The 26878-nt window shown below is 38.6% G+C and overlaps 1 protein-coding gene across 1 annotated transcript in view; it reads right to left on the bottom strand.

The window, feature by feature from the left end:
* Positions 1-9493: 9493 nt before the first annotated feature.
* The window catches only part of LOC127968798 (alpha-tectorin-like), a 32598-nt gene continuing 15213 nt past the window's right edge, over positions 9494-26878 (bottom strand). Inside the window, exons 4-32 of the mRNA XM_052570137.1 lie at positions 24176-24565; positions 24013-24084; positions 23254-23646; positions 22722-23117; positions 22539-22628; positions 19860-20244; positions 19193-19316; positions 18755-19033; positions 18565-18660; positions 18333-18486; positions 18000-18253; positions 17762-17908; positions 17103-17682; positions 16436-17019; positions 15765-16329; positions 15057-15661; positions 14383-14947; positions 14083-14288; positions 13761-13970; positions 13270-13458; positions 12893-13182; positions 12421-12692; positions 11850-11969; positions 11562-11746; positions 11318-11475; positions 10964-11209; positions 10524-10686; positions 10180-10282; positions 9494-10076 (exon numbers count right to left, since the gene is read on the bottom strand). Of these exons, the coding sequence (XP_052426097.1) occupies positions 9973-10076; positions 10180-10282; positions 10524-10686; positions 10964-11209; positions 11318-11475; positions 11562-11746; positions 11850-11969; positions 12421-12692; positions 12893-13182; positions 13270-13458; positions 13761-13970; positions 14083-14288; positions 14383-14947; positions 15057-15661; positions 15765-16329; positions 16436-17019; positions 17103-17682; positions 17762-17908; positions 18000-18253; positions 18333-18486; positions 18565-18660; positions 18755-19033; positions 19193-19316; positions 19860-20244; positions 22539-22628; positions 22722-23117; positions 23254-23646; positions 24013-24084; positions 24176-24565 (7925 nt within the window). The 3' untranslated portion in view covers positions 9494-9972. The remainder of the gene's footprint in view (positions 10077-10179; positions 10283-10523; positions 10687-10963; positions 11210-11317; positions 11476-11561; positions 11747-11849; positions 11970-12420; positions 12693-12892; positions 13183-13269; positions 13459-13760; positions 13971-14082; positions 14289-14382; positions 14948-15056; positions 15662-15764; positions 16330-16435; positions 17020-17102; positions 17683-17761; positions 17909-17999; positions 18254-18332; positions 18487-18564; positions 18661-18754; positions 19034-19192; positions 19317-19859; positions 20245-22538; positions 22629-22721; positions 23118-23253; positions 23647-24012; positions 24085-24175; positions 24566-26878) is intronic.

The following is a 26878-nucleotide window of genomic DNA, read 5'->3' as shown; positions in this document are numbered from 1 at the left end:
CAACAAACACGAGCCGACAGCATTTCTCTCAGCTCCTAAAGCCCATCTGACTCTTATTTGGTCAGTTTTTCCAAAAGCAGCCTGTTGTAGTCGTCTAAAATGCATACAACAGGAATGGGTTGGAAAAAATAACGTGGTAGCATGGTAATATTTCTTAATGAACTTCATTTGAGAGCTTTTCTTTAGCAAATACTATATTATCCGAGAATAAATGACATATTATGTCAATTAATCCAGTGTAGACTTAAAGTTTGGCTGGCGTGACAGTGGACTTCATGACAATTATGGCCTTTAGAAGCACATCAAGGGACTTCTCGTCTGATTTGTTGCAGCTCAGCAGTACTTGTCCCGTTAATGCATTTTTAATATCCTTAATGACAGCAAAAGGATGATGTAATTAAGGAGGCCAAGTTTGGAAAAATGCTGACCGGCACTCTTTTTGGAGAACATCTTAATAGCACTTCCCACAAATTAACATATTATCTTAATGAACAGATTGAATTCAAGGGAACTGTGTTCTTGATCAGGTTTATTCAAGTCTTAAGATACTATATATATATACAGTATATATATGTATGCCATGGGCAGGTAAGATCCGGCTGCCTTCGGTGCAAAGCAGTTCCAGTAAAAGAGCAGATATCCTTTAGCTAACTGTTTTATCTTACTCAGCGAAGGAGGGGCTCTCGTGTTATTGATTAAAAACAGAAGGAAGAAGAATCCCACAGGCAATAAAAGGAACAGGCAATGATTAATGTCCCTCTCGGAAAAAAAGAAATTATATGGAATAAATTAAACTACTGCGGCAGCAAATTGAAAAATAAGGACGCAAATGAGGTTTGAATACTTAATATCTTTTGAAGAGAAATAGTCAATGAAGCACAAAAACGATGAGGGATTGGCAAAGAAATGTGATATTAGCACTAACGACCCAGGCACGGTTTGCTGTACTGTCAGAATTCACCTGTCATGTGTGATTTTACAGCAGAGCAGGAGTATAGCATTGTGCTTATCAAGGAGATCTGCAATACACGCAGACAGCTATTCGCTTTAGCGTTCTCATTCATCTCAATGGAAGATTCGGCTCCTGGAAATACACAAACGGCTCATCAGACATTTTAATGCTTCACAATGGAGAAAGATGCTTTATTGTGGCTCAGGATCAGGTAGTTACCACATCTAACCAGCTTTAGTGTCTGTGCAAAACATTCAGGTTTATACACAATAGAAGCAAAAAGAGTGTGCATAAATAATGACAGTGTTTTAACTTTTGAGTTGAGTATTTAAACTATATCTTTAAATATTATCATATATGTATATATATATATATATATATATATATATATATAGAGAGAGAGAGAGAGAGAGAGAGAGAGAGAATCAGTGCTATTTTAGTATCATAGATGTACTATTATAGATTTTGTTAATATTTTGAACTAGATTTGTTTTTTTATTTTTGTTTTTATTAAAATATATTAATAAATTATTATTTAGTTAATTTTAGTGATTTTGTTGTTTTTTGAATTTGTATTATTTTAAAAACAATAGTGGATTATTTTATTATTATTTTTATTAATTTTTATTTACTTGTATTACTTTAATTCAATTTCGTTATTTAAGTAATTCAAGTTAAACTAAGCAAAAAATGTAAAATTGTAAGTTTTATTAAATTGTTATTTCAGTTAACATGTTTCAAGTAACAGTTACAGTGTTTAGTTGACTATAATAACCCTGTTTATAACATATTAAAATACTTATTAAACATTACTGAGATTGAACAGATGGATCTACATGTCCCTCATCTATCATGACAACCTTTAAGACTTCCTCCTCTGTCCTCCTGTAGATCACAGAAGATGTTTATAACAAATGATTTCTAATGCAAATTATTTATACAAGCCTGCAATAACTTATAACGAATGATTCATATTTCATTGATGGTTATTCTTCTTTGTCTTTCCTTTAAAAGGTCAGTCTGTTATAACGGGCCTTCGATACATCACATGCTGTCATCAGCTCCTGATGCACCATCTATTAAGAGTCAATGATGACACAGCTATCCCACAATGCACTTGTGATGTTTAATGCAGGAATGGTGCTTCTCCAGTCAGAACCAAACCTTTGAGCAGTGTGTGTGTGTGTGTGTGTGTGTCTGTGTGTGTGTGTGTGGTGTTAATCTGCTTTATAGCCACACCCCATTACCTGAGACGGATGTTTGGTGGGGAGGGACATTAAAACACTGATCGGCCACATGGAACCTTTAATTAGCCTCATTCCGCAGCACACAGCCACACACTGATGCCTGCACATATGCTCCAAACCCACCGCAGCACGACCGTTCTGCTACACACACACACACACACACACACACACACACACACACACACACACACACACACACACACACACATTTGTTTTTGTTTTAGTGTGTTCATCCCATAGGTGTAATGGTGTTTATTCTGTACAAACTGTATATTCTATGGTCCTTCACCAACCCTACACCTAACCCTAACCCTCACAGCAAACTTTGTGCATTTTTACTTTCTCAAAAAAACTCATTCTGTATGATTTATAAGTGTTTTGAAAAATGGGGACATGGGTTATGTCTCATAAGTCACCCTCTCCTTGTAATACCTGTGTCATACCCATGTCATTATACAGAGTTGTGTCCGGATATGACACACACACACACACACACACACACACACACACACACACACACACAGCATAGTGCTTTGAAATTGTTTTTGTTTTTGCATGTGTTTGTCTTTATCCACCATATATAGAGAATTGTTTCTATTTGTTAGCAGTGAACCCATAAAATATAAATAAAATTTAAGTATGTTAAGTAAGGTATTCATGAATTAGATTTGAATTTACTGAAGAAAATAGCATTAGCAAAACATTGCTTCTTCTGTGAAAATTAAATAACTCCAACCAAGCCTTGAAATATGTGGAAAATCTGCAAAATGATATTGCATGTCCTCTTGTGTGATGCTTTTATAGTGAAATGTCCTGTGCTAAAAGTGCATTCAGTCTGATCCTAAACAGTGTTTTTTAGTGTCATTGATAGACAGTTTTATTGATATTTGAATGTGCTTATTTTTATATTTTTATTTTTATTTCAGTTTAAGTTTTATTTATTTTGTTGTATGATTTTGTGATTTTTTTAAAATATCTTTTTATAATAGATTTTATTTCAGTTTTAGTACATTAGGTTGGCTTAAAAGAAAATGAAATGATGTTGGAAAATATCTTAAATAAGTTGGTTATTCTAATATTTTCTTCAGTTAATCTTTATTTTATTCCAATGTTTATTGTATTTATGTGTTTGTTAATATTTTTATTTTTTTTAACAAAAGTAACCCTCTGCTGAAATTAATGAATGGGAATCTGGCAATGTTTTATCACAGTACATTGGCTATTGTATGTATCATTGCAGTTTGGAAATGAAATATCCTGTGGTGCTAAAAGGTTAATGCTCTATTGTATTTAAAAAATAATAACAATAATAATATTAATTCTACCACCTAAACTAAACCTAACTTATAAAGTAAAAAAAAAAAAAAAAAAAAAAAAGTGCTGTACCAGGTGAGCTACAGAGCAAGCTTACTGTGTCAGAAAAGCCATACTGTAGACACTCTCGCTGGTTATTCACATATAAATATGTGCTTGTTAATAATAAAACACCATAAGAATCTAAAGTTTGGACAGATCACTCATTTATATATTACAGCTATTTTCCACATTTTAAAATAGCAGTAAAGTCTAGTCAAATCAAAGCTTTGTTATATTTAAGCTCCTTTAAAGTCACCATCCTTGACATCCCTCTCTGCATCAGGTGCATTCTGGGATGCTTTTTTAGTTTATTCTACCTGGACACATGACTGCTTCAGCGTCTGCTCTTCAATTATATTTGTCTGCTTTACTAATTTCAAGGATTTAAGCGTAAGCCTTTAGGCCAAGAGGTCTGTAGGATTATAAGAAACACATTCAATCAGGGGTGTCTAAACTTTTGACTGCTTCTCTTCAAAGCGATAATATTTGAGATAATTCATGCAGTCAATTCTTGTACTCACAGTATATATCTGTTATGATATTTATGACATAAAACAGTTCTCATTTGTTCTCTGTGGTGTATCAGAGGTATACAAACACATGATGGCATCAAGATTTTAAGAGCAGAGTAAGTAGGTTTTATAGTTATTCTAATGGGAAACTAAACAACACAATCACCATTACCAAGACATTATGTGTCAATATACATCGTGTATATACTCATGTATCAGGAATTTTAATAGTTTCTGGCATCAGCTTCCTTGTATGCTCTCAAATCTTAATAAACTGAGATTATTATCATATAAAGCTATGAATCAAAGAAGCAAAACAAACATGTTTCTTGTATTAAATGACTTGTTACAAGAGTTTTTAATACATATGAAATCCTTCAAATTTTATTGTTCAGACTTTTGATTGGTTCATTACCATGAACTTCCTACTGAATGACAACTTCAGATTAATGACTCACTTCTGGGATTTTATCAGTTGATGGACAATCTTCATTTAGTAGTAAACCAGCAGCTTTCTTACAGGAATGAGCTCTGTAAAATCCTGCGGTAAAAGTTCATTAGAAGGAGTGTATTTTACCATCCAGCTGACTCTTTCATTAAAAAAAAAGAAAAGAAATGCATGCATTAAAAATCTTTATTGCTAAAAGTGAATCAGAATTGGACTAGCAGTTTTGGATTATTATTATTATTTTTTAGATAATAATGTAAAATATATAAAAATCTCAGTTTATTAGTTATGTTGACCTGTGCAAAATAAAATGTTATGAATTAAATATTTTCCTATTTGCTTTGAATTTTGAGTTCGAACTAAAATCGAATTAAAATCGAACACTGAAAACTAAATTATGCTAGTAAATAATAATAATAAAAATAAAAATAAAAACTTAAAAAAAATAGCATCTGCACATGTCAAACATGAAACAAGTGATAAGTAGATCAACTGAAAATTTATAAAACATACAACTTAAATCAACTTTGGATTATTATTATTTATTTATTTTTCACAGTGCAGATAATAATAATAATGCTACTTTTTCTTATTAAGTAAAATTGATAATCAGCAATTTATTTACACATTTGAAACATAGAACTTTATTTTAAAACAACATGAGACAAAAATTGAGACACATACTGTTGCATACAAAACAAAGTTACAGACTTTTAAACAAAATATAATGAAGCGCTCCACAGTCTACCCTTTAATGCTTTTTAACATATTTAATAAAGTATTTGATTTTGAATTCCCCAATCTGTGCTGTGCTGAGCTTTAGCTTACTGTGATGCCATCAGCTCTCTCTCTCTCTCTCTCTCTCTCTCTCTCTCTCTCTCTCTCTCTCTCTCTCTCACACACACACACACACACACACACACGTAATTGGTGCATCGTACCTGAACATGTACAGTGGCTGATTTGGCCCACATTTCAGTTTTGCCCCATTGGTCTTGTGAGGTGATGACAAAATGTCAAAGAGAGACGGAGCAATTTGCTTTCCGCACAAAATAATCATGTTTCCCTCCAGAAACAAGGATATAGGATATTAAAGCGGATGCAAAGACAACACTTTCAAGTGAAAGCAGGCGCCTGAATGACAGCAACACTGTTTATTTTTTCTCATTCCCTACTTTCTGCTCTACACAGGCTTTTGAATGAACAAACCTGGAACATTCAGAGAGAGATATAATATACCGTATATCTGAAATAAATTGTAGCCTCACACTTTTTACTTCTAGAAGAAAACACCCATTATTTAGTGCATTCAGGTATAATTTTTAGAAGAAGAAGAAGCACATGCAGAGACTTTGTAAAGTAGAGCAATGCATTAAGCGTTTCCCTTCTACACAGTTCCATTCATCAGTGTCACACACACTCAGGGTTTATAAATCTAAATGCACTGAAGCATGCTGCTGTCTCCAGCCGCCTGTGACTCTCTATGGGAGAAGGTGTGTGTATATTAGCCGTGGAAATTCCTGCTGTGATGTTTTCCAGCGTTGTCTAGTCTGTTGGACAATAATGACACCAGCTAAAAAGTGAGTGTTACTTTTCTAACAAACCTGAGAGCCGTGACTAGGGCAAGTCATCATAAATGCTTCTTTTCTCTTTCTGGTTTAAACCCCTGTTACACTTTCATTCAATTGTTGTTTTATCTTAAAATGACAAAATTATTTAGCATTTAAAGAGAATGATAAGTTGCGTACTTAAGCTTAAAAATATATATATATATATATATATATATATATATATATATATATATATATATATATATATATATATTTATTACAACACTGTTAATGTAATAAAAATTAAAAACACACAAACACAGAATGTGTAAAATTCCACTGTGGTAATAGCAACACATAAAATACAATAAATATTAATATTTATTTATTTTATATAAATAGTATTTTGCATGTGCATATGTTTACATGGTTACTGAAGAGATGAAATAAGAGCAACCAAGACAAAACTGAACACAAGTTAGCAGCCTTGTTTTTAATCTTTTTGTATTAATGAAGAAACTCTGAAATTAATTCTCCTACTGTAATGGATCTCAACTGATGGGTTAAAAAATTAGTCACAGGTCTGTTCTGAAACTTCAGTTTTCAAATACTAGCTCTGCAGTAAGCAGCTAATGAGACTGTACTAAATCCAGCAAATATCCTTTAAACTTCACGATATTTAACACATAAAGTTGGTTGAAAAATACAAAATGTCACAGCACCCTCTAGTGTTAAACTGAAAAACCGCACATGCATAAATACGAAAACAGAATTTCTATCGACCCCACTACATTTTCCAGATGTAACCAGAACCACTGTGAACATTGGATGGTTATTCGTTTTCAGAATGAGCTGGAGGAAATATTGGCTGATATTCTTTGCATCTTTTTGAATCATTGTTTGGTTGACAATAAATGTATGTGAACTTGAATTCAGAATACAACATCTCACATCATCACATCATCTCGTGTACACAGAAACAGATATCTGTCGAACACTAGGTGGCGCTATGATGAGGTGATTTGTTGTTGGATCAGAACATAGCTCCTGAAAAGGCAAGTCCAATAAAAGAGTTTGGTGCCATTAGTGTTTGGATATTGCTGTGGGTGCATTTTTTCTTTGATTGTGTTCTTTGTTCTAAGATTAAGCAGATCGCATGCTTTATTTTGTTGCACCTGCTTTTAAAGAGTGAAACCAATTAGAAGGAGCAGTTGATGAGCCGTTATTTTAGAGTTAAAAATGAAATAAAAACAACTGAATTTGCAAATGACATATTTAATTGTGAGACTGATAAAAATGCTGGGTTAAAAACAACCCAGCGCTGGGTGAAATAAAAACAAACCCCAAAGTTAGATTATATGTTGAACCCAACCATCTGGGTAGTTTTATTTAGCCTAACTCAACTATTGCTTAAAAAAGTGTATGTATCTTACTTAAAATAAACCCAGAATAGTTTGAAAATGTAAATAATAGTTTAATAAATAATGACATAAATAATACACTTATGTTTTATTTACAGTTGACTATTGCCAAGAAATGATCAGCATCTGTTTCTTTGATTTTCACTGCTTCATTGTAAATCAATCGATTGGTAGCATCACTTTAATCATATAGCAGTATTAATGAGATTATCACTTTACTGGTTACTGTAATTTGGTTCAGTAGATGTTCAAGATGTTTCAGAGTATTTCTTTTTCTTATACATTTTAGATACAGTGTTATACACCATTTAAATGTCATTGCAGTTATTGTATACAGGAAAAGTTCAACCAAATTTATTAGCATTAATTAATTACAACAGTATTATATAAACTGCAGTAAAACTGTTATACAGCAGCAGGAGAAGCTTTGGTGCATAGATCCATTCATTACATGTTTGTCTTGATGTTTGTTTGTTTGTTTCTTTGGTGATTTGGTGATTTTTAAGCAATTATGTTAAAACTGAATGCCTCCAAAGATTGAAAAACCTGTGGGAGTCAGATGTGTGGTTACATGCAGGCAAATGAGTAATAAAGATAATAAAATATTCATTTGAATTGCTTTGGCACTGTTTTCACAAGCAAGTCAATATTACACTTTTTAAACTTATCAGCCTATTTTTATGTGTGTGTGTGTACAGAGATTATTTGTCCTCATAGTAAAACCTGTTGAACACCAAAAAAGTCATGCATCTTTGTAAATCTAGTGTTTTGCACATTTTTGTGGACATGGTTACTAAAGATTTACAAAGTGTCCTTAAGCTCACTTAGTTTAGTTTGAAAGTGAAGTGACGTGTGGATACGTATTTTTACATATTCTGAATTTGTTCTTTGCATTAAACCCATCCAAGTGTGTGTACACTCACACACACACACACACACACACACACACACACACACTAGTGGGCAGTCATATTGTCACGGCACCCAGGGATCAGTTGGGGGTTCGGTACCCTGCTCAGTCGTGGTACTGAAGGTGGAGAGAGCGTTGGTTATTCACTCCCCCATGACAATCCCTGACAGACCTGAGACTCGAACCCACAACCTGCGAGCTACAAGTCAGGCTCTCCATCTATTAGGCTATGACTGCCCCAAATCCTGTTGTGGATTACAAATAGGGATAAAAAAGTTACAGCTGAATGAAAACCAAAGGTTCTCAACTGTTGGGTTGAAAAATGTGTAACAGTGTGTTTTGTTTCAAATGTTCCATCTTTAATTTTTCAGTGAAGTTTTGAGAAACTGTATTAGTGCAGTAAACTAATATCGCTGACAAATTTTTCTAATATTTTACTAACAATTATCCCAAACATTATGGTATTTCACTTGAATCAGGTTTGTTTGAAAAAAATAAAAAAAAAAGTCACAGCGCCCTCTAGTGTCAAACAGAATAACTGCACACTGCTGTAGCTGGTTTATCTTTGCTGCTTCAGAGAGAACTGAGGGCAACATGAAGCGACACACAGAGACTGTATTCACAAAAGCCTCCCTGAAACCCATCCGGACTATTTCTGCAGAATGCAGCATGTATATACAGTGTAAAATTGTCTGCCTATGCACTCAAAATTCCCAGCACTGTGTTATGAAGAAATAAAGTTTTTTTTCTTCTTTATTTTTCTTAAAGTATACAACCAGAACTACTGCACTCACACTGAATGTACTCTCTGACCTACCCAGCTCTTCAATTTCAGTTTCTCAAGTAAAGATGAAAACAATACAAGAACATTTCTGTTAATCTGCCATTAGATGACTTTCTTTGAAAGAATAATCGAGCCAGTGCGGCGAAATTCTTCAAATCCTTTAAAGTAAAATAGCAGGACACCTTTCATGAATGATATGGTAGCAAAAAAATATATATATATAATAAAAAAATAACACTATCATCATTAATATCTTTCTTCGTTGTAAGAAATATTAAATTATTGTAAAAGGGGAAAAAAGGCAATTTGTGAAGTGACTTGCTTAGCCAAAAAATTTATTTTCCTCTTATTACATTCTAGATCATTTCAAATTATTTTTTTTGTCCCCATTATATATTCCTTATAATAAATTCAATAAATGCATATCTATATTTACGTAACCCTCTCCTTACCCTGGTCACAGTATCACATATTTCTAAAAATCTGCTACCCAATTGTTGATTAAAATGATACTGAATTGAAAAGCAATTGCAGAACAGGAATTACTTTTAATGTTTTTGCATGATTGAGCAATAATACAAGAATCTGATTGTTTTTGGTAATGTAAAACAACCTCTGAAGTATAATACGATTAATGTAGTATATAACAATTAATGTAAATGCTTAAATATGTTATTATGGAGCATAAAATAACATTTGTAACAAGGAGAAATTTAGAAACCATAGAATATTCATTAAAAAGGCATTAGAAATCATGCATATTACAGATTACATTATGTCAGAAGAAAAACATTAAAATAGGGTCAGGAAACTGAACAGAGGAACAAGTAACAGCATTAGAGAAGCACACAGAGAAGAAGCCTCAGATGCCTTTACTTGATTTTGGACCCACTTATCTGTGAACAGAGAATATAATGCACAGTGAATTGTAATGTATTCACAGCAGAAATCTGTGGCTTTCTTAATTTACAAATGATTAAATAAAAAAACAATATTCACCTGTGTTCCCTTCAGACAACGTCAGAGGACCCATGGATATAGAAGCGCTGTCATGGAAGTCCAGAGACCTGCGCTCTCTCCACTGCTGTCCAGAGTTACAGTCCTAAAAGAGAAAAAAGCAATGTGAATCCCTGTTAAATATCACTGAACAAACATAAAACAGAAGTTCCACCAGAGGAAAACACATACCACCATTAATCAATGGTAAATCTTAAAACTTGACAACTTAATCTTTACATTTAACTATGGCGATTTATTCAATACATTTCCATACATTAGTTCTATAGCTACACAGAAGCATATCCTCACAGTTTTATTAATGATGAGAGGTTTTCTAAACTCACCGTTGAGCAGCGATTGCTCGACATAAGGCACAGGTGAACAGCACAGTGCAGGTAAAGCTTAGTGGAGTTTGCAGTGAAGATGAACATCCTGAAGGAGAAACGGCTGGATGTCGAGACGCCGTTCTGCAGCAGCTCCACTGTGTCGTCATTTGGATTGGGACACCTGAGAATCACCAAATTAATTAATTTTACTAGAGAGGCATTCGACTCAAAAGCAACTTCCTGTAAATCATCACACATTTGCATTCTATATTCAATAAATGTAATTCTTTGCATTAGTACTGCAGTATTGGAAGATAATATATCAGGTCATATTAAAAGGGATATGTATTATTTATTTATTTTTGTCAGTCTATGCGCAAATCAAAAGTTACAATTAAAAATGTTACAGTGAGTTAAGACTGAGCTTTAAGGAACAGAACAAATCAACATTGCTTTACTCTCTAACGATGAGATCCCAGCGGAGACTGTAATCAGGATCATTCACAGGTGTAGCCCAACACGTGTCCATCACCAGAGCAAACTGACGGTTGTCCACCCCCTCGACATGAACTTCCACATTCATCTTCTGGTCCAGCTCTGCATCCACTCTACCAGTGAAGGGCCGAGTAAACTCATCATCCTCATATGGAATCATCCGCACCTGATATCTGCCTTCACCAGCCGGGAGGGTCTTGTGCACAACACTGTTGAAATAATGGAGAAATCTGTGTTAAAACTACAACACTGTATGGATAAAATTCTACTCTAATAAAGCAGCACAGCTGGAATCAGAATTTATATATGACTCGCACCTCTCCAGTGGATTGATTTCCACATTCATGGAAAGTGTTTGGGTTTGAGGATAAACACAGCTGAAAGAAAGCTTGAGGATTTTCTCTCTGCTGATGAGACCCTCTGACCTCGGTGCCCCCAGAATAAAGTTATTGTAGATGAAGTGGGTGCCGTTGGCCTGTGAACAACATGCTAAATTTAAGTCAAGGTGTTAAAAAAATATGAGACACTACAAATGTTTGGATTATACATAATTTGTCCTACCACAAGATTTGTGCCACAGATGTGTTCATCGTTATCAAAATGGAATTCCACTCTGCCATTCCGGACCGTTCCTCTGCAGCTGGGATCACTGAGGTGCAAGACATCAGCCGGAAAACCAGCCTCAAAGAGCTGACAGCGAGACACAGACATGGAGCCAGAGCTGCTTTCACAGCTTTCTGAGAAATCTGAGAGAATTTAAAAACATTGTTAGAAGTATTAAAAAGGAGAATGTAATAACGACCAAAAAGAACAATCATATTTCACATTCTGTTGTTTAATGTTACCAACCAAAAGAGTCAGCTTGTGGTCTGGGTAGGTCATTGTTACACATACAGCCGTAAACACCATTTTTCTTCCCACACCATTCATCCTCAGAGCAGCTGAGCTCAGAACAGCGATCTCTCACATCTAAGAGACGCACAGATTGATGAAATACAACACAAAGACATTGAGTCATAGTAACAGAGTGAACCCCCTGAATAATCATCGCTCTACAGTCTTCAAAGAAATGAAATGTATATTTTGGGGTGAATTAAAGTGAATTTTATATAGTCCATAATTTTCCCACCGATATCGACAAATAATATTTTTTATCAGTAGAATTGGTATTAGAATGAATTAGCATTAGAATTACATTGCTGGGGGATTTCATTACTTTACCTTTAAAATATCTCTATAATCACCCTCTATATTTCTAAGTCTATGTTAGCTGTGATTGATTTCTGACAGGTTAGGTTAACAAAATGTTAAAATCATAGCTTTTTCATGCACTGAATCATTTGTAAGCATTTTGTCATACGAGCGGATAGAGGTGACAAGACCACAAAATAATCTGTGCTGAAATATTATTATGACTTACCACACCGCAGACCCGAACGCCATTCTGGGATCTGTATCTCCAAGATGGCACAAGCTGTCTCATAGGCCTCAACAGCTGAACACAACATGCCATTTGCACGTGTGTACAGACACAGATCATACACACAGGAGTAGTAGTAAGGTGCAGGGTCAGCATGAAGATGGCAGTTCTGGAAGGGGCCAGTGGTGTTGGTGATAATACTACAGAGATCAGAATATCTCTGTCTGGATGGACACTCATCAGCATTACCTGTCTGGTCTCTGGCACCACAGCTGAAGAACACATGAATATATGCAAACATAAAGGACTTGGACACAGAAAGAGTTTACCGTCAAACAACTAACATGATTTGCTATTCTTGGAATGCAAACCTTTGAACCTATTTCCCTTTCCACTGCTCTATTAAAACAATCCTGAGAAACATTGCTTTTTTATCAGATGACCCACTGTCCTAAAGTCTCATGGTTCTTACCCTGGAATGCTGGTGTCTGATTGCCAGCTGTGGCCAAAGGAATCATCATCAGGAGCGGGGTCTCCACTGGGCAGCACTTTGTCATCTGCAGGATTTCCATTGAAATTTCCACACATTCCACATAGAGATCCATAGAATCGTTCACTCACTCTGACTAGAAGGCTGCTATGTCCATCAAAATGGACAATGAATTCATTAAAAGCATTTAGAATCACGAATCCCTGCTCTTCATGTATCTCTACAAGATCATTGTTTTGATATGCTGGTGTGTCGATGGCATTCCCTTCAACCTGGAGGGAAATCAGAAAATTCCAATATAACGATAATAAAAGAAAGAGAGTGAAAGCGATGTTGACACCATTTGAAGTCCAGCTTACTTTAACTCTCCTGTTTTGGCCAATTGTGATGTGCGTCTGTTGTCCATGCTGAGACAACCAAACATCCACTGCAGACACAAATGATACCACCATGTTCCCACGGTGCCTGTTGGTGGCCACCACACGAAACTCCAGATCACTGTCTGTAATATTACCACAGGTCTGGGCAACCTCATATGAACAAGTTCCCTGGTAGGATTAATATAATACACATAGTGTCCATTACACCTCTCTCCCTCAAAGATGCAACTTCAAATCCAGAAATGCCATCCAAGACATTGTAAACATTCATAAATTGAAGAATCTTCAGAGCTATGTAACATTTTTGGGAATACATTTTCACATCAATAACCCTCCTAAACCTCCTTTAAAAAAATAAAACCTGACTGTTACATAAGTTGTCTCTGACCATTTGGATTCAAAAGAACAGTTAATGTAGTTGACTGGAGAAAAAAAAAACAGCAGTTACCAATGAATTGACCAATTCATACCTGAAAGTGAGCCAGAGCTCCATCAAAGGTGATGTAGTGTGGATCGCCCCAGACTGTGCAGGTGGACATTGGACTGTAGCAGTCACGTTGTCCATTTCTGACTGCACACTCCAAGGCTGGTGGGCAGACAGATGCAGAGCAGCGTAAATCATTTGGAGCAAAACACTGACAGCGTTGGGAACATGTTGAATCCCAGAACTGTTCACCAATCTAGAAAACCATAATGATAATAATTAATGTTACATTTTCAGAACATAATGTCAGCAAGTATATTCATCTACAAAAAACGCATCAAGGTAAAAACATTATGTTTAATCCTTACATTATAGTAGAATCCATCATACAAGCAGCCACATTGCTCCACTGGCACACAGAGTCCTCCACTCCTCACATATCCCTCATCACAGAAACAACCTTCTGAGCATGTGTGTTCACAACTAGCATCAATGCTGCTGGCGCATGTATGGCCACAGTCTGTGCCACACACCTCATAATGGCTATTTGGGATGTTTGCTGAGCAGTCCATGACTGGAAATGCAACAACACAATGTATTTGTGCAATGAAAGGAAACAAATTCATCTGTAGTCTGTCTTTTTACATTTCATGTACACTCCAGCTTACCACAGGATGCATTTTCTCTCCAGGGATAGACAACGGCATTAGCAGATTGACAAGAACTTGCATAGGCTTGAACTGAGTGACACAAAACATCATTGTTGTTCTCCGAAGTGCACACATCAAACACACAGCTATCAAAGTAGGCTTGTGGATCTACAGAACCATGGCAGAAGCTAAAGGGGCCCTGAGTGTTCCTGATGATTCCACACAAGGCTTGTGAGATAAGAGTTGTGCTCTCATCTCTGCAACAGTCAGGACAAGTGTTTTCAGATCCATCATTACATGGCATGCCATCCTCAACCATCCATTCTGCCCCAAACTGGTCTATTGAAGGTGCTGGAGTGCCTGAAGGAGTGAGGAAGTCATCTCCAGGATTGCCATTAAAGTTGCCACAAATGCCACACACAACTCCACTGTAGTCTGCCGGCACAACAATGTTTACTGCCCAGAAACCAAAAGTGACAGTGAAACCAAAGTCAGTTGAGACATATGTAAACCCTCCTGTGGAATAAACAGATACTCGACCAGAGTCAAGGTAGACAGGGAGGTTTCTGATCTCTTCATCAACCTGTTTGAAGAAACACAAAATCTCGTTTATACAAAAATTCTTATCAATAATAACAACTGTAAAATCTGAAATATTCCATGCCAAATTAAAGCTCGTGGGACTTGTTTACCTTAACAGCAGAATAACTGTTCATGTCCTGTGAAATGTGCACAAGATGCCCAGACACATTGACCAAAACTTCAACAGTTATTGACACTGGCCATCCATCCAATCTTTGATTTCTTGCATCCACCTGGAAGGGCGGTAGACCACGAGCCTCGTCACAAACTTTGGCCAGCACATATCGGCACGGGCCTTGAAAGTCAAAATAGGTTCCATCAAAAGAGATATAATGAGGGTCTCCAGAAGCATAACAGCTACCATGTGGACGGGGATGGCAGCCATACTCTCCTTCCACCACACGACAGATTTCCTGTTCACTGCAAGATGATGGTGTGCAACGGACATTTCCAGTGATTCCATCACAGATGCACTGGAACTGGCATTCTTCACCATGCCAGAACTGCTCTCCAGGTTGCCGATAGCGCCCATCATAGTGGCAGCCACAACCGGTTGGGGAAACACAGCGGTCTCCATCCAGCACCAGTCCATCATTGCACTGGCATCCCCCCTGGCATGGCAGCGTGCACTGGAAGGGAAATGAGAGGCTAGGACAGGATGCAGGACAGGATGTGCCACACAGTTCGTAATGGGTATTAGCTGGACAGTTGGGATCTAGGAAGACAAAACATTGAAAAGACAATGAATGATCAGCACTTTGAATGATATATATATAGTTTCAATTTTGAAAATCTTGTCACATTTGTAAAATACTAACCACAGTGGGTGATACTCCTCCACTCTCCAACTGTGATGCCATTCTGTTGGCAGTACAGTGTGTAACCTCGTAGGGCTTCACATAGAGCCTCCCTAGCACCGTCTGTCTGCTCCAGCATCTGAATACAATCTTCAATCCGTTGCCAAGGGTCTAGTGTTCTACTGCACTCAGCAAATGGTCCCTCATTCATGGCCATAATGTTGCAGTGCTCTCTGAACTCACTTCTATTCTGATAAATACCTGGTTCCCACAAGTCTGCTGAATCCACACAGTGGGCTGACAGGGATCCATCACGCCAGCTGTCTGCAAAAAGCTGGGAGTCATCCAGCAGGACACCATTTGGGCTGTAGAATTCATCATCAATATTTCCATTCAAGTTCCCACAGAGACCTCCAAGTGTACCATTGTAAGTGGTTGGAGCTATGATTCGGACAATGTGTGGCCAGTCAGCTCTAACAGTCACTCCAAAGTTTGTTTCCAAAACAAATCCTCTTGAACTGCTGTGATAGATATGGATCTGACTGGAGCCAACACTGATGGGTAGACCAACCATCTGTCCATCCACCTAGGGAGAAAAAAATCGGACTTTTATCTAGCATTTGAGTTTTATACAATGGTTAAACTGTTCTTAATACAGGTTGAGCTGAAATTATTATTATTTTTTGGCTAACCTGCACATTGCTACCTTCTCCCAATTCAATGGAAACATGAGTTCCTCCTGTCTCAAACCTCAGGAACCTGGAAAACTCTTGAATGCCTCTAGGTACTTTCTCCACTGTCAATACAAAGTATGGCAGTTGGGATGGCCCCATCACTCTTGCAAGGGTCAGTCCACAAGCTCCTGGATATCTGAAAGTTTGTCCATCAAAGGTGTGGTATGAACCCAGGCTTTCAACGGAACAGGTAGCATAACTGATGGGTCTACAACCCCTTACACCATTATGGAGTCCACACACTTCTGCTGGACCACACTGGTGCTGACTGCACACCATTGACCCCCTACTGCAAACACATTGCCTCCCACAGTCTTCGCCCAACACTACTAACTGTCCCTCAGGATAATAGAAGCCCTCAAAGACACAGCCACAGTTCGCTTCAGGCACACATTGCCCAGCACTGAGGATGTGCCCATCATCACAAAAGCAGCTCTCCTGATTGGGCAAGGGACAGTTCATTGGGGCGAAGGGGTTGCTGCAAGTTGCAGGGCAGCCTGTTCCATGGGACTCGAAATGACTGTGCTCTGGACATTGAATCTCTGGAAATGCAGAGCAGATATAAGTATATGCCTCAAACTCAGTAATATTTCACCTAGTACAAATATTTTAACAAGGCACTTACCACAAAAGCCTGGTTGTCTCCAGTGCCCTAGTTGTACACCCTGCTGTTGGCATTGAGCAGAATACACATTAAGTGCCTGGCACAAAATGGGCTGGTACCCTCCTCCTAAGCAAAGATCATAGACGCAGTTCTCTATGTAGGTCTGAGGGGAAAACACTGAGTGGCAAGATGCAAAAGGCCCTGAGACATCTCCTAGTATCCCACAGTGGTTTGTGTCACTGTAAAGGCTTATTTCATTGGCAGTACAAACTGCACAACCTAGACCTGTGCACCTGACATCATGGCATTCGGGGTCTGTGTCTCCCTGTACCTTCCAAGAGTTGGCAAAATCAACATCTGAGCTCAAGATCTCTCCAGAGATTGAACGGAAGTCATCTTCAGGATGCAGGTTATAGTTTCCACACAGACCACATGTGGCATTCTGGTAGTCATAAGGTACAGAGATGGTGACGTAGCTATATGCGTCATATGTAACTAGGAGACCAAAATCAGTGCTGATGGCCAAGGAAAAACCAGACTGATAGACTTGGATGGAGCCATTGTGGAGGGTGAATGGTGTGGCTATAAAGGTCCCATTAACCTTGATAATGTTGACAAAAAAAATTAGGAAAATGGAAGGATGCCTGACCTCAATATTACAGCAATACAGTTATACTTACCTTTGCCTCATAATAGTGATCTTTAACCAATTCAATTTCTTCATCATAGACAAATACTCTGACCATTCGAGTCCATGACACATGTGTGCTACCCCGATGCTCATTTTTTCCCTCAATTCGATAGTACGGCAAACCATTTCCACAAGCCTACACAATAACAAAACATCAGTATCAATAAAGGATTCCCGATTTTTTCAAATCTGTACATTAATTAGAAATCCATGTTAACATTACTAACCTCAGAGAGAACATATGTGCAGGTTCCCTGAAAGTGAAAAATCTGATTGTCAAAAGTGTAGTAGTGAGGATCACCAGAGATGGTGCATGTTTGCCGCTGAATGTTCTGGCAAGAGTATTGGAAAGCAGCAGGACGACAAGTTTGGGAATAAGTACAGGGCTCAACGTTACATTGGAGGCCTCTTGTGGTACAGGTGCATCTTTCCTGGCAGACAGCATCACTCCAGAAAGAGTCTCCCAGCTGCACTGGAAAACCTATGAGAAAGAATCAATTAGAATATGTAATTCATAGTCTGGCTGCAAATATAGCATGCAGTTAGGGAAACAACATTACCATTAAATTGACAACCCCGTGATCCATGATCTGTTCTGAAGGCCCATCTGCCTGGCACATTGACATTGCTGCTGTATGGTAGGCTTGTGATGTCATTCTGGAGCGATCCAGTAATTGAAAAATGGTGACTTGAATCGATAGTGTCATAACCAGCCTAAGATAAGGAAGACATTCAGATGTTATTCATAGAAAATGCAATACGTTTTATGTCAGTTTGTCATCTACTGCATACCTGTACATATCGTTGTGTTGGAGCGATTGCACCATAGTTCATTACAACAAATGACAGATGGCCATTTGAAATCAAAACCACTTGGAAAGATGTTTCCTTAAAAAGACAGACAAGTCGTTATGTGTTATGATAATTTTTTAATTAATTTTTCTTTTCAGGAAGATTTTATGGTAAAAACTGAACTACTTACTGTTCCTGAATTGTAGTAATATGCAACTCTATCCCATGTTGCAACAAAGACCCATGAAGCAGAGAAACTCAAGTCAGGGAAGTATTGGTTTATGTCTTGGGTTGCTTGTGTAAGGACACTGCCAGAGGTGTACTGTTGATATGAGATTACACCATTCCAACGATTGTCAATATCTGTCCAGAATGGAGCAATGAGGTCTTTCCCTCCATAGGCTGGAAACTGGTATGGAGTGTAGCTGTACCATGCCCCGTCAAAAGTCAAGTGTCCATTGTTGTTAACCTGAAATAGAAGAAGGATTATTACCTGCAAGATTCTGCAAAACAGTTTGTAATAGAAATTGAAACTGCAGTGAAATGTCACATTTAACCCATTTACTCTTTACAATATGCTGTTATTGACACACAGAATATAAATTTCCCCAATTCAAAAATGACTCACATGAATTTGGTTGTATATTTGCCCAAAAAATATAAATGTCTGCTGAAGGTATATAACTGATGTACTCCCGTCATCAATGCGTCCATTCACTGTGTCTCCAGTTCCAAATGGATAAAATGGCCCTGTAATAATGCTTACATTGTCTGAGGGAGAGAGAAAAAACAACAATATTGACCAATTATTAGTAACAATATAAATATAAATGTCAGTTTCTGATTCCTGCTATTTACATTTTCCATCACCTTGCTGTAACATATGTATTCTTTGGATAATATAACAAATATGATACAGCAATATGACTATATGTTAGAATGATTTTGAACTGTGGTTTTTTGCCTACTTTAATACAGCTTATAATGTATTAGTATATATTATTTACAATTATTTACATTCATCACAAACACATAACATGGATATGATTTGCTCATGCAAAACAATAAACCTCCACATTGTAACACACCACTATTTATTACAATATATTACCAATTGTAATAGTTTCTATGGTTGTAGTTTCTGTGGTTGTGGTTGTAGTTTCAGATGTGGTTGTCTCTGGCGTGACAGTAGTAGAGGTAGTGTTTATATTGCTTGTATCTGAAAGAAACATAAATATATTTTTTAAAAAGTCAGAACTATTTCTTTCATAAATAGAGGGCACATGAACATATATTTACCTGCACAGTATGCCAAATGGCAGGTTGTTGGACTCACAAACTCATAGACATAATAATCTCCTGGACAGGCTTTGACTTTAATGGGATTGGATTGGAAAGCACAGCAGTCATTGTTCCAGTGACCGCAGACATCTCGAGTGACCACTCCATCCTCAACTGTTGGATGACTTCCGTTCAGCCAGAGTGGAGCATAAGTTCCACAACTATACTTCTCAACACATGTGTCTGGCATCTGAACGCTCTGACCCTGGATGTAGAGACGGTACCAGCCGTTCCAGCTGACCCAAACATCACACATTATTATAGAGGAATGTTGATTGTTGGTGGCTCTCCATGGATTGTCCAGGATGTTGTAGTTGTAGCAGGGGTCAACAGGGAGAGCTATATGGTATGATATGGAAACATTAATACAAAAATGCTCCTGACTGAATGAATGTTAACTGGTATGAAATCTCTAGAACACTCTGTAATTAAGTTCCCTGACACACTTTTTTATTTTGTCCTAAGCTTGAACATCTCATTTTATTCAGCTGTGTGTAAACAAATAAAGGATTTGAAAATGTCAGTGTTATATTCCTTCCTGTATTTCCCCGTTTCACTGTGAACTCTTATTTTGAAGTGTTTACCCAGCTACTAATGTCTATGTTCCCTATGTTTGGCCTGTCTCCCAAGCTTGCTTGTTTATGCACATAGTTACCTTAATGCGTTCCCACGACAACTGACCACACCCCTTGATTGTCTGTCTGTATTTATATACTGTATAATACACAGTACACAATTCCATTACTTGAGTGAAAGTACAGATACTGCTGGTCAAATATTTCTCAATTACAAGTCGAATTTTCAAAACATATTTTCACTTAAGCAAAGGTACAGAAGTACTTAATTTATTTTAAAAGTACTTAAGCACCAAAAGTACTTAAAGTTTTTATGTCAATGCACTGTTTTATTATTTTTTTAATGTAATACTTGCAATACCGTATGCCTTTGAAGCAACCTAAAATACATTACGCCTATCATTATTGAATTGTTGTAAATAATATTACATTTGCACCCGGTGAGTGTTGAAAAATAAATGCTGGGAAATCACTTCCTATAGCCCTAAAAACCACAAAAAAAATCACCCACTGACTTTCAAAGCTGCTATATAGTAACGACTTTCTGATTCAAGGACTTTGATAGAAATCTAGTGGAGTGAAAAGTATGATATTTGTCTTTCAAATGTAGTGAAGTTACAGTCATACATTTCCAGAAAAGAATAATACTCAAGTTAAGTACTTATACTCAAAAAAGTGTACTTAAAGTACAATACTCTAGTGAATGTACTTTGTCATTTGTGCTTGCTGGTCGTTGTTTGAAATGTTTCCTGTATCATTTCCTGTTCCTTGATTATCATGTGTGGACTATCTGAGTTTGGCCTTTTCTTAAAGGTCCGTTCTCTGTGATCCCATGTTTCAAACTTTAGTTAGTGTGTAATGTTGTTGTTAGGGTATAAATAATATCTGTAAAATTATAAAGCTCAAAGTTCAATGCCAAGCGAGATATTTTATTTAACAGAAATCGCCTACATCGAATGGGCAGTTTGGACTACATCGCTCTACTTCCCTATTTAATGACATCACTAGAACAGTTTTTGACTAACCTCCGCCCACATGAATACACAAAAAAGGGGGCATGGTCTTGGTGCACTCCGATGGAGAAGAGGAAGAGTTGCGTTTGTGTTTGCTGCCATGTCGTCGAAACGCTGTTATTTTCATGTCAGAGTCCAATCATCTTTGTTTGGGCTTCACAGGGATGCTGTACTTAGAGATCAATGGTTACAATTTATGTTCAACTCGGTTCCCGAAAACTATAATCCACATGTAAAACTATGTGCAGTTCATTTTGCTGAGGACAGCTTCCTCAATCTCAAGCAGTTTAATGCCGTATTCGCACAAAGAGTATTCTTGAAAGATGGAGCAGTTCCCTCTTTGTCTGGAGAAGGTGTTGTTTATAGACCACAACCGGTAAGTGTATTTTATTATTTAAGTTGGTGCGTTTATCAGTTTCTGTAACTTATTACACAAAGGACAATGCTGTTTAGCTTTGTTAACTAGATGGTAGGGCTGTGCAAAAAAATCGAACGCAATTTTCATGTGCATCTCGTCAGTAAATGTGCTCCTGTGATTAGAAGTACATCTCCAGCACGTGCATTCAGATGAGGATTGCCAGGTTTTCAAAACAAACCCTACCCACTTGCTTCTCAAAACCATAGCTCAAAACTAGCCCAATCGCATTTCCAGGAGAGCTAAGCTGCTGTCGAATCACAACACAGGAATCGCTGGCACAATCAGAACTCGTTACGTATTTCTGAGGGAGGGACTTCATAGAACAAGGAAGTCATCAGACCGTTTTTATGACAGTGAAAACAGCGGTATACAGATAAGTAAATTTTGTGAAAAATACGGTGTGTTTTTACACGCTAAACATGAACACATATTATATTGCACACTGTAAACATAATCAAAGCTTCCAAAAAAATTGTTAATTGTGTATGCATGTGGATTCTCTCTCTGCCTCATCTCTCTATTACAGTCAAGCAACAGCCCTTTTAACTGAGCAATATGACTTTGAGAAGAATGCTTTGAAAACACACTTTGCGTCTTATTTACATCAAAATGAAGACAGTACTTTACCAGTGGTTGTGATTGGTGGAGTAATGGATTCTATGGATGGGATTGTCTCAGATGTTGTAGACACTGATGGGATGGACTGACTTGAGGCTTCTGGCATTAAGAACAGTTTTATATCAATAAATATATATTTTTGTATAAAACCAATAAAGTAAATTAATAAATAATATATGAGTAAATACTTACCTACGCAGTAAGTTGAGCAAAACATTGGCTTGACAAACTCATAAACATAGTAATTTCCAGGACAGGCTTTGACACTTATAGGGTGGGAATTGAATTCACAGTTGGCACTCCACAAACAGACCTGACGAGTGACCACTCCATCTTCCAGCTGTGGATTAGGGCCGTTGAGCCACATTGGGTAATTAGTGCCACACATGCCTTGATTTACAAATGATTCTGGCACCTGAGCATTTTGACCATTGTAGAACATTCTGTACCAGCCATTCCACTCCACATTATAATCACACATGCCATTGGAGTAATAGTTATTATAGTAATAGTTGTCAGTGGCTCTCCATGGTTCATCCAGACTGGTGTAGTTGTAGCAGGGATCAACGCTTGGGATGGAGGAAGGAACTATTATGAAAAATTAGAATGAGAGCATTACTGTAAATACTGAAGAGTAAGTCAATTCAAGACAATCATAAGAAGACCAACAGTAGAAGTGATGATAAGCATGTCAGATATAATGATTAATGAAAGAACACAATACCTGCACAATACACAGGAGCTGGGATTGAGACTGTTGGTCTGGTAAATTTGTAGACATAATAATCTCCAGGACAAGCTTTGACTTGGATTGGTTCAGATCTGTAACGACTGCACTCTTCATAGTGAGAACCAAAAACTTCACGAGTAACAACTCCATCTTCTAGCCGAGGATGAGAGCCACCAAGATACAGAGAACTAAAACTTCCACATGACATGTAATAAAAACACCACTCGGGCATCTGAGCATTTGATCCATCGATGAAGAGTCGATACCAGCCGTCCCATTCTACAAGAGTGTCATCATGTCCATTTATATAGCCGTACCAATACCAGTAATTGCGTGTGCTTCTCCAGTAGTTGTTGATTACATTGTAGTTTTCACACGGGTCATAATCTGTGTTATAAAGAAATCAAAACAAACAAGTTACATTTTAATGAGGAGCTTCACAAGTGCAAATCTCAACCAGTAAAACACAACAATCATTCACATCATGTCTGTGAAGTATTGAAGTGACATTTTCCTTGCAAAATAAGATTAAGATTAGAGAATACATTCACGGTTAGTATTAAGAGATTTCCCTCATTAAACTTTCTGCTGATCATTAGTAAATAAATATAGTTATTGTAATAGTTATGTTTAGGTGTGTTAAGGGGTCTAGAATATGGCGATGCTAGTGATTTGCATTCTAATAAGCAACTACTTAACAGATAGTAATCTCAAGTGTTACCATACTTTTAAAGATTAAAATGTATAACTAACTGAAGGTGATGCTGGATCCAGTGATTATATCTGGACTTACAGTGGGAGCCACCTGTGAAATGGTGCTGACATCTGCAAAGAAGAACATTCAAGACATGACTGAGATCATTTTAATAGTAAGGAAAGACTTTTTAAGTAATAAATAAATAAAAAAGAATGTTACCTGTACAGTATCCTGAACACCAGAGTTGTGTTTTCACAAGTTCATAGACATAGTAATTGCCTGCACACGCTTTCACTCTGATGGGTTTTGATTTGTAATTACAGCAGCTGCCCCAATAAGACCCTGCACAGACCTCTCTAGTCACCACTCCATCCTCTATCTGAGGATGAGGACCATTGAGCCACAGACTATATTCTGCATTACAGCTGTATGAATCCACACAGGTCTCTGGCATCTGGATGTTCATTCCATAGTAGAAAAGCCGGTACCAGCCATTCCAGGAGAAAGATTCATCCCAAATGTAATCTCCACTTTCATTGTTGGCTCTCCAGGGACGATCCAGAGACTCATAGTTGTAGCAGGGATCACTGCTGATGCTTTGGAAGGCAACTGTCAAAGAGTTTGAAAAAGTACTGTTAAAATACTGTTCCTCTTCGGGAACTCGAGCTGCGTCGAGCGCTTTTGGGGAACGCCTTTGGCAAGAACAACTCTGAATATCATGTGCAATCAGTTCAATGGAAGAGTGTGACGTCACGGACGGGGTGACGTAGCGACCAGGAAGCTATAAAGGCACGTGCCACGCAGCTGGCCTCAGCTTTCGCGTCTTTCAGCAAGCGCTCTGTGTGTGCATGTTCATAAGTCTGTCTTGTAAGTCTTATTTACTGTTGTCTGTCCAGTATTATTAGACTAAGATGCCTAAGTCTAATGCAAAGACCAGACATTTGAAGGGCGAAACCAAATCGCGCTATAAACTGTGTGTTCCTCCATGCCAGCGCTACATCACGGCTGGAGACACACATGATTTATGCATGGTTTGCCTGGGGTTGAAGCACGCCGAGTCGGCTCTCGAGTGAACGATTGCAGTCGAGAAGTTAAAGATAGACTGGCCCCCAGAGAAAAAACATGAACCGCAGAGAAGTAAACTCGATGAGCGGTATCTCAGGCCCAGACAACCACCTCCAGCCCAGAGCCTTCCCTTTTTTCCCAACCTCCATGACGAAATAGCGAGGTCGTGGAAACACCCATATTCCACCCGTCTCTAGAATGACATCAGCGTTAGTGGGCAAGGGCTATGTGGCAGCAGGTCAGGCAGGGGTGTGCCTTCACACCATGGCCGTCCTTCAAGCATATCAGGCCGACCTGCTGAGAGACGTAGACGAGGGAGAGGGGATCAAGTCCGACAATATTGCAGAGCTTAGACGGACCGCTGATCTCTCCCTCCGCGCCACCAAAGAGACCGATCGCGCGATTGGGTGGTCTATGGCAGCCTTGGTGGCCGCGGAGAGGCATTTATGGCTGAACCTGTCCCAAATTAAAGGCCGTGACAGTTTCTGCCTCCTGGACGCCCCGCTCCAAGCCTCGGGCCTGTTCGGCGACACAGTCAATACTGTCGTCGACAGGTTCCAGGAGGCCCGTAAGCAGGTGGCGGCGTTCCAGAGTTTCCTCCCTCGTCGCTCTTGTGGGTTATCTGGACGGGAGATACTCGCACCACTAGCAGGCTCCTCATACCGCGAGGCTCAAAAGCAGAGCGTCGCTACTCATGCTCCCCCACGCCGGGACGCACGCTCTGAGTCGGGGGCTCCTAGAATAAAATCTGACGTTCGTACAGTTATCGAAGCTAGGAAGTCCTCGACAAAGAGGTCCTGACGCCAGCATTCCAGTGACCCCGACGGTAGCCCCTACGGGGTCAGAGCGGTATCCACCTCATTATACAGTGCCCGCCTCTCCCCGGTACCCTCTGGAGGCCGGTCTGCCAACCCTGCCAGTGTTTCATGGCGCAGCGGTCTCCCGCGAGCGTCCCTCCCAGTTATTTCCGCCCGTGAGCATAGCGGAGCTGGGAAGCTCGCCTCCCCTTCGGGGGCCTCTTACACCAGAGATCAGTCTCGAGAGACTGATTCCCTTAGTACATTTTCGAGCAGCGTGGAAACTTCTGCCAGATGTATCTCAATGGGTCCTGCACACAGTAGAAAGAGGCTATGCTATTCAATTCGGCCGTCCACCGCCGAGATTCAAGGGGGTTACACCGACAGTTGTCGGCCCCCAGCAGGCTCTGGTTATGGAACAAGAAGTGAATACCCTATTAAGGAAGGAGGCCATCGAGGTGGTCCCTCCTCTAGACAGGGAATCCGGATTTTACAGCCGGTATTTCATAGTTCCAAAGAAGGATGGAGGGGTTGCGACCGATCTTAGACCTACGTCAGTTAAACCTCTCAGTTATGTCACTGAAGTTCAAAATGCTTACTGTCAAACAGGTTGTAGCGCAAATCAGATCCGAGGACTGGTTTGTCATGATAGATCTCAAAGATGCATACTTCCACATATCCATCCTTCCACAACACAGGAAGTTTCTGAGGTTTGCTTTCGGGGGCAAAGCTTATCAATATCGAGTACTTCCATTCGGCCTTGCACTCTCACCCCGCACGTTCACGAAATGTGTAGATGCGGCTCTGGTACCCCTCCGTATGCAGGGCATCTGCATTCTAAATTATATCGACGATTGGTTGATTCTAGCTCAATCAGAGCAGATGGCGGTTCGACATCGAGGTGTCGTTCTCGCCCATATGGGGGAGCTGGGTTTGAGACTGAATGCCAAGAAGAGTGTACTTTCTCCAGTTCAGAGAGCCACCTATCTAGGCGTAGTATGGGATTCGACCACGATGCAGGCAAGTATGTCTCCTGCTCGGATCGAGTCGATCCTCACAT

Source organism: Carassius gibelio, chromosome B12 (assembly GCF_023724105.1).
Source record: "Carassius gibelio isolate Cgi1373 ecotype wild population from Czech Republic chromosome B12, carGib1.2-hapl.c, whole genome shotgun sequence".
Classification (NCBI taxonomy): domain Eukaryota; kingdom Metazoa; phylum Chordata; class Actinopteri; order Cypriniformes; family Cyprinidae; genus Carassius; species Carassius gibelio.
The sequence above is the reverse complement of the archived record's forward strand: the minus strand, read 5'-3'. Positions and strand labels throughout refer to the sequence as shown.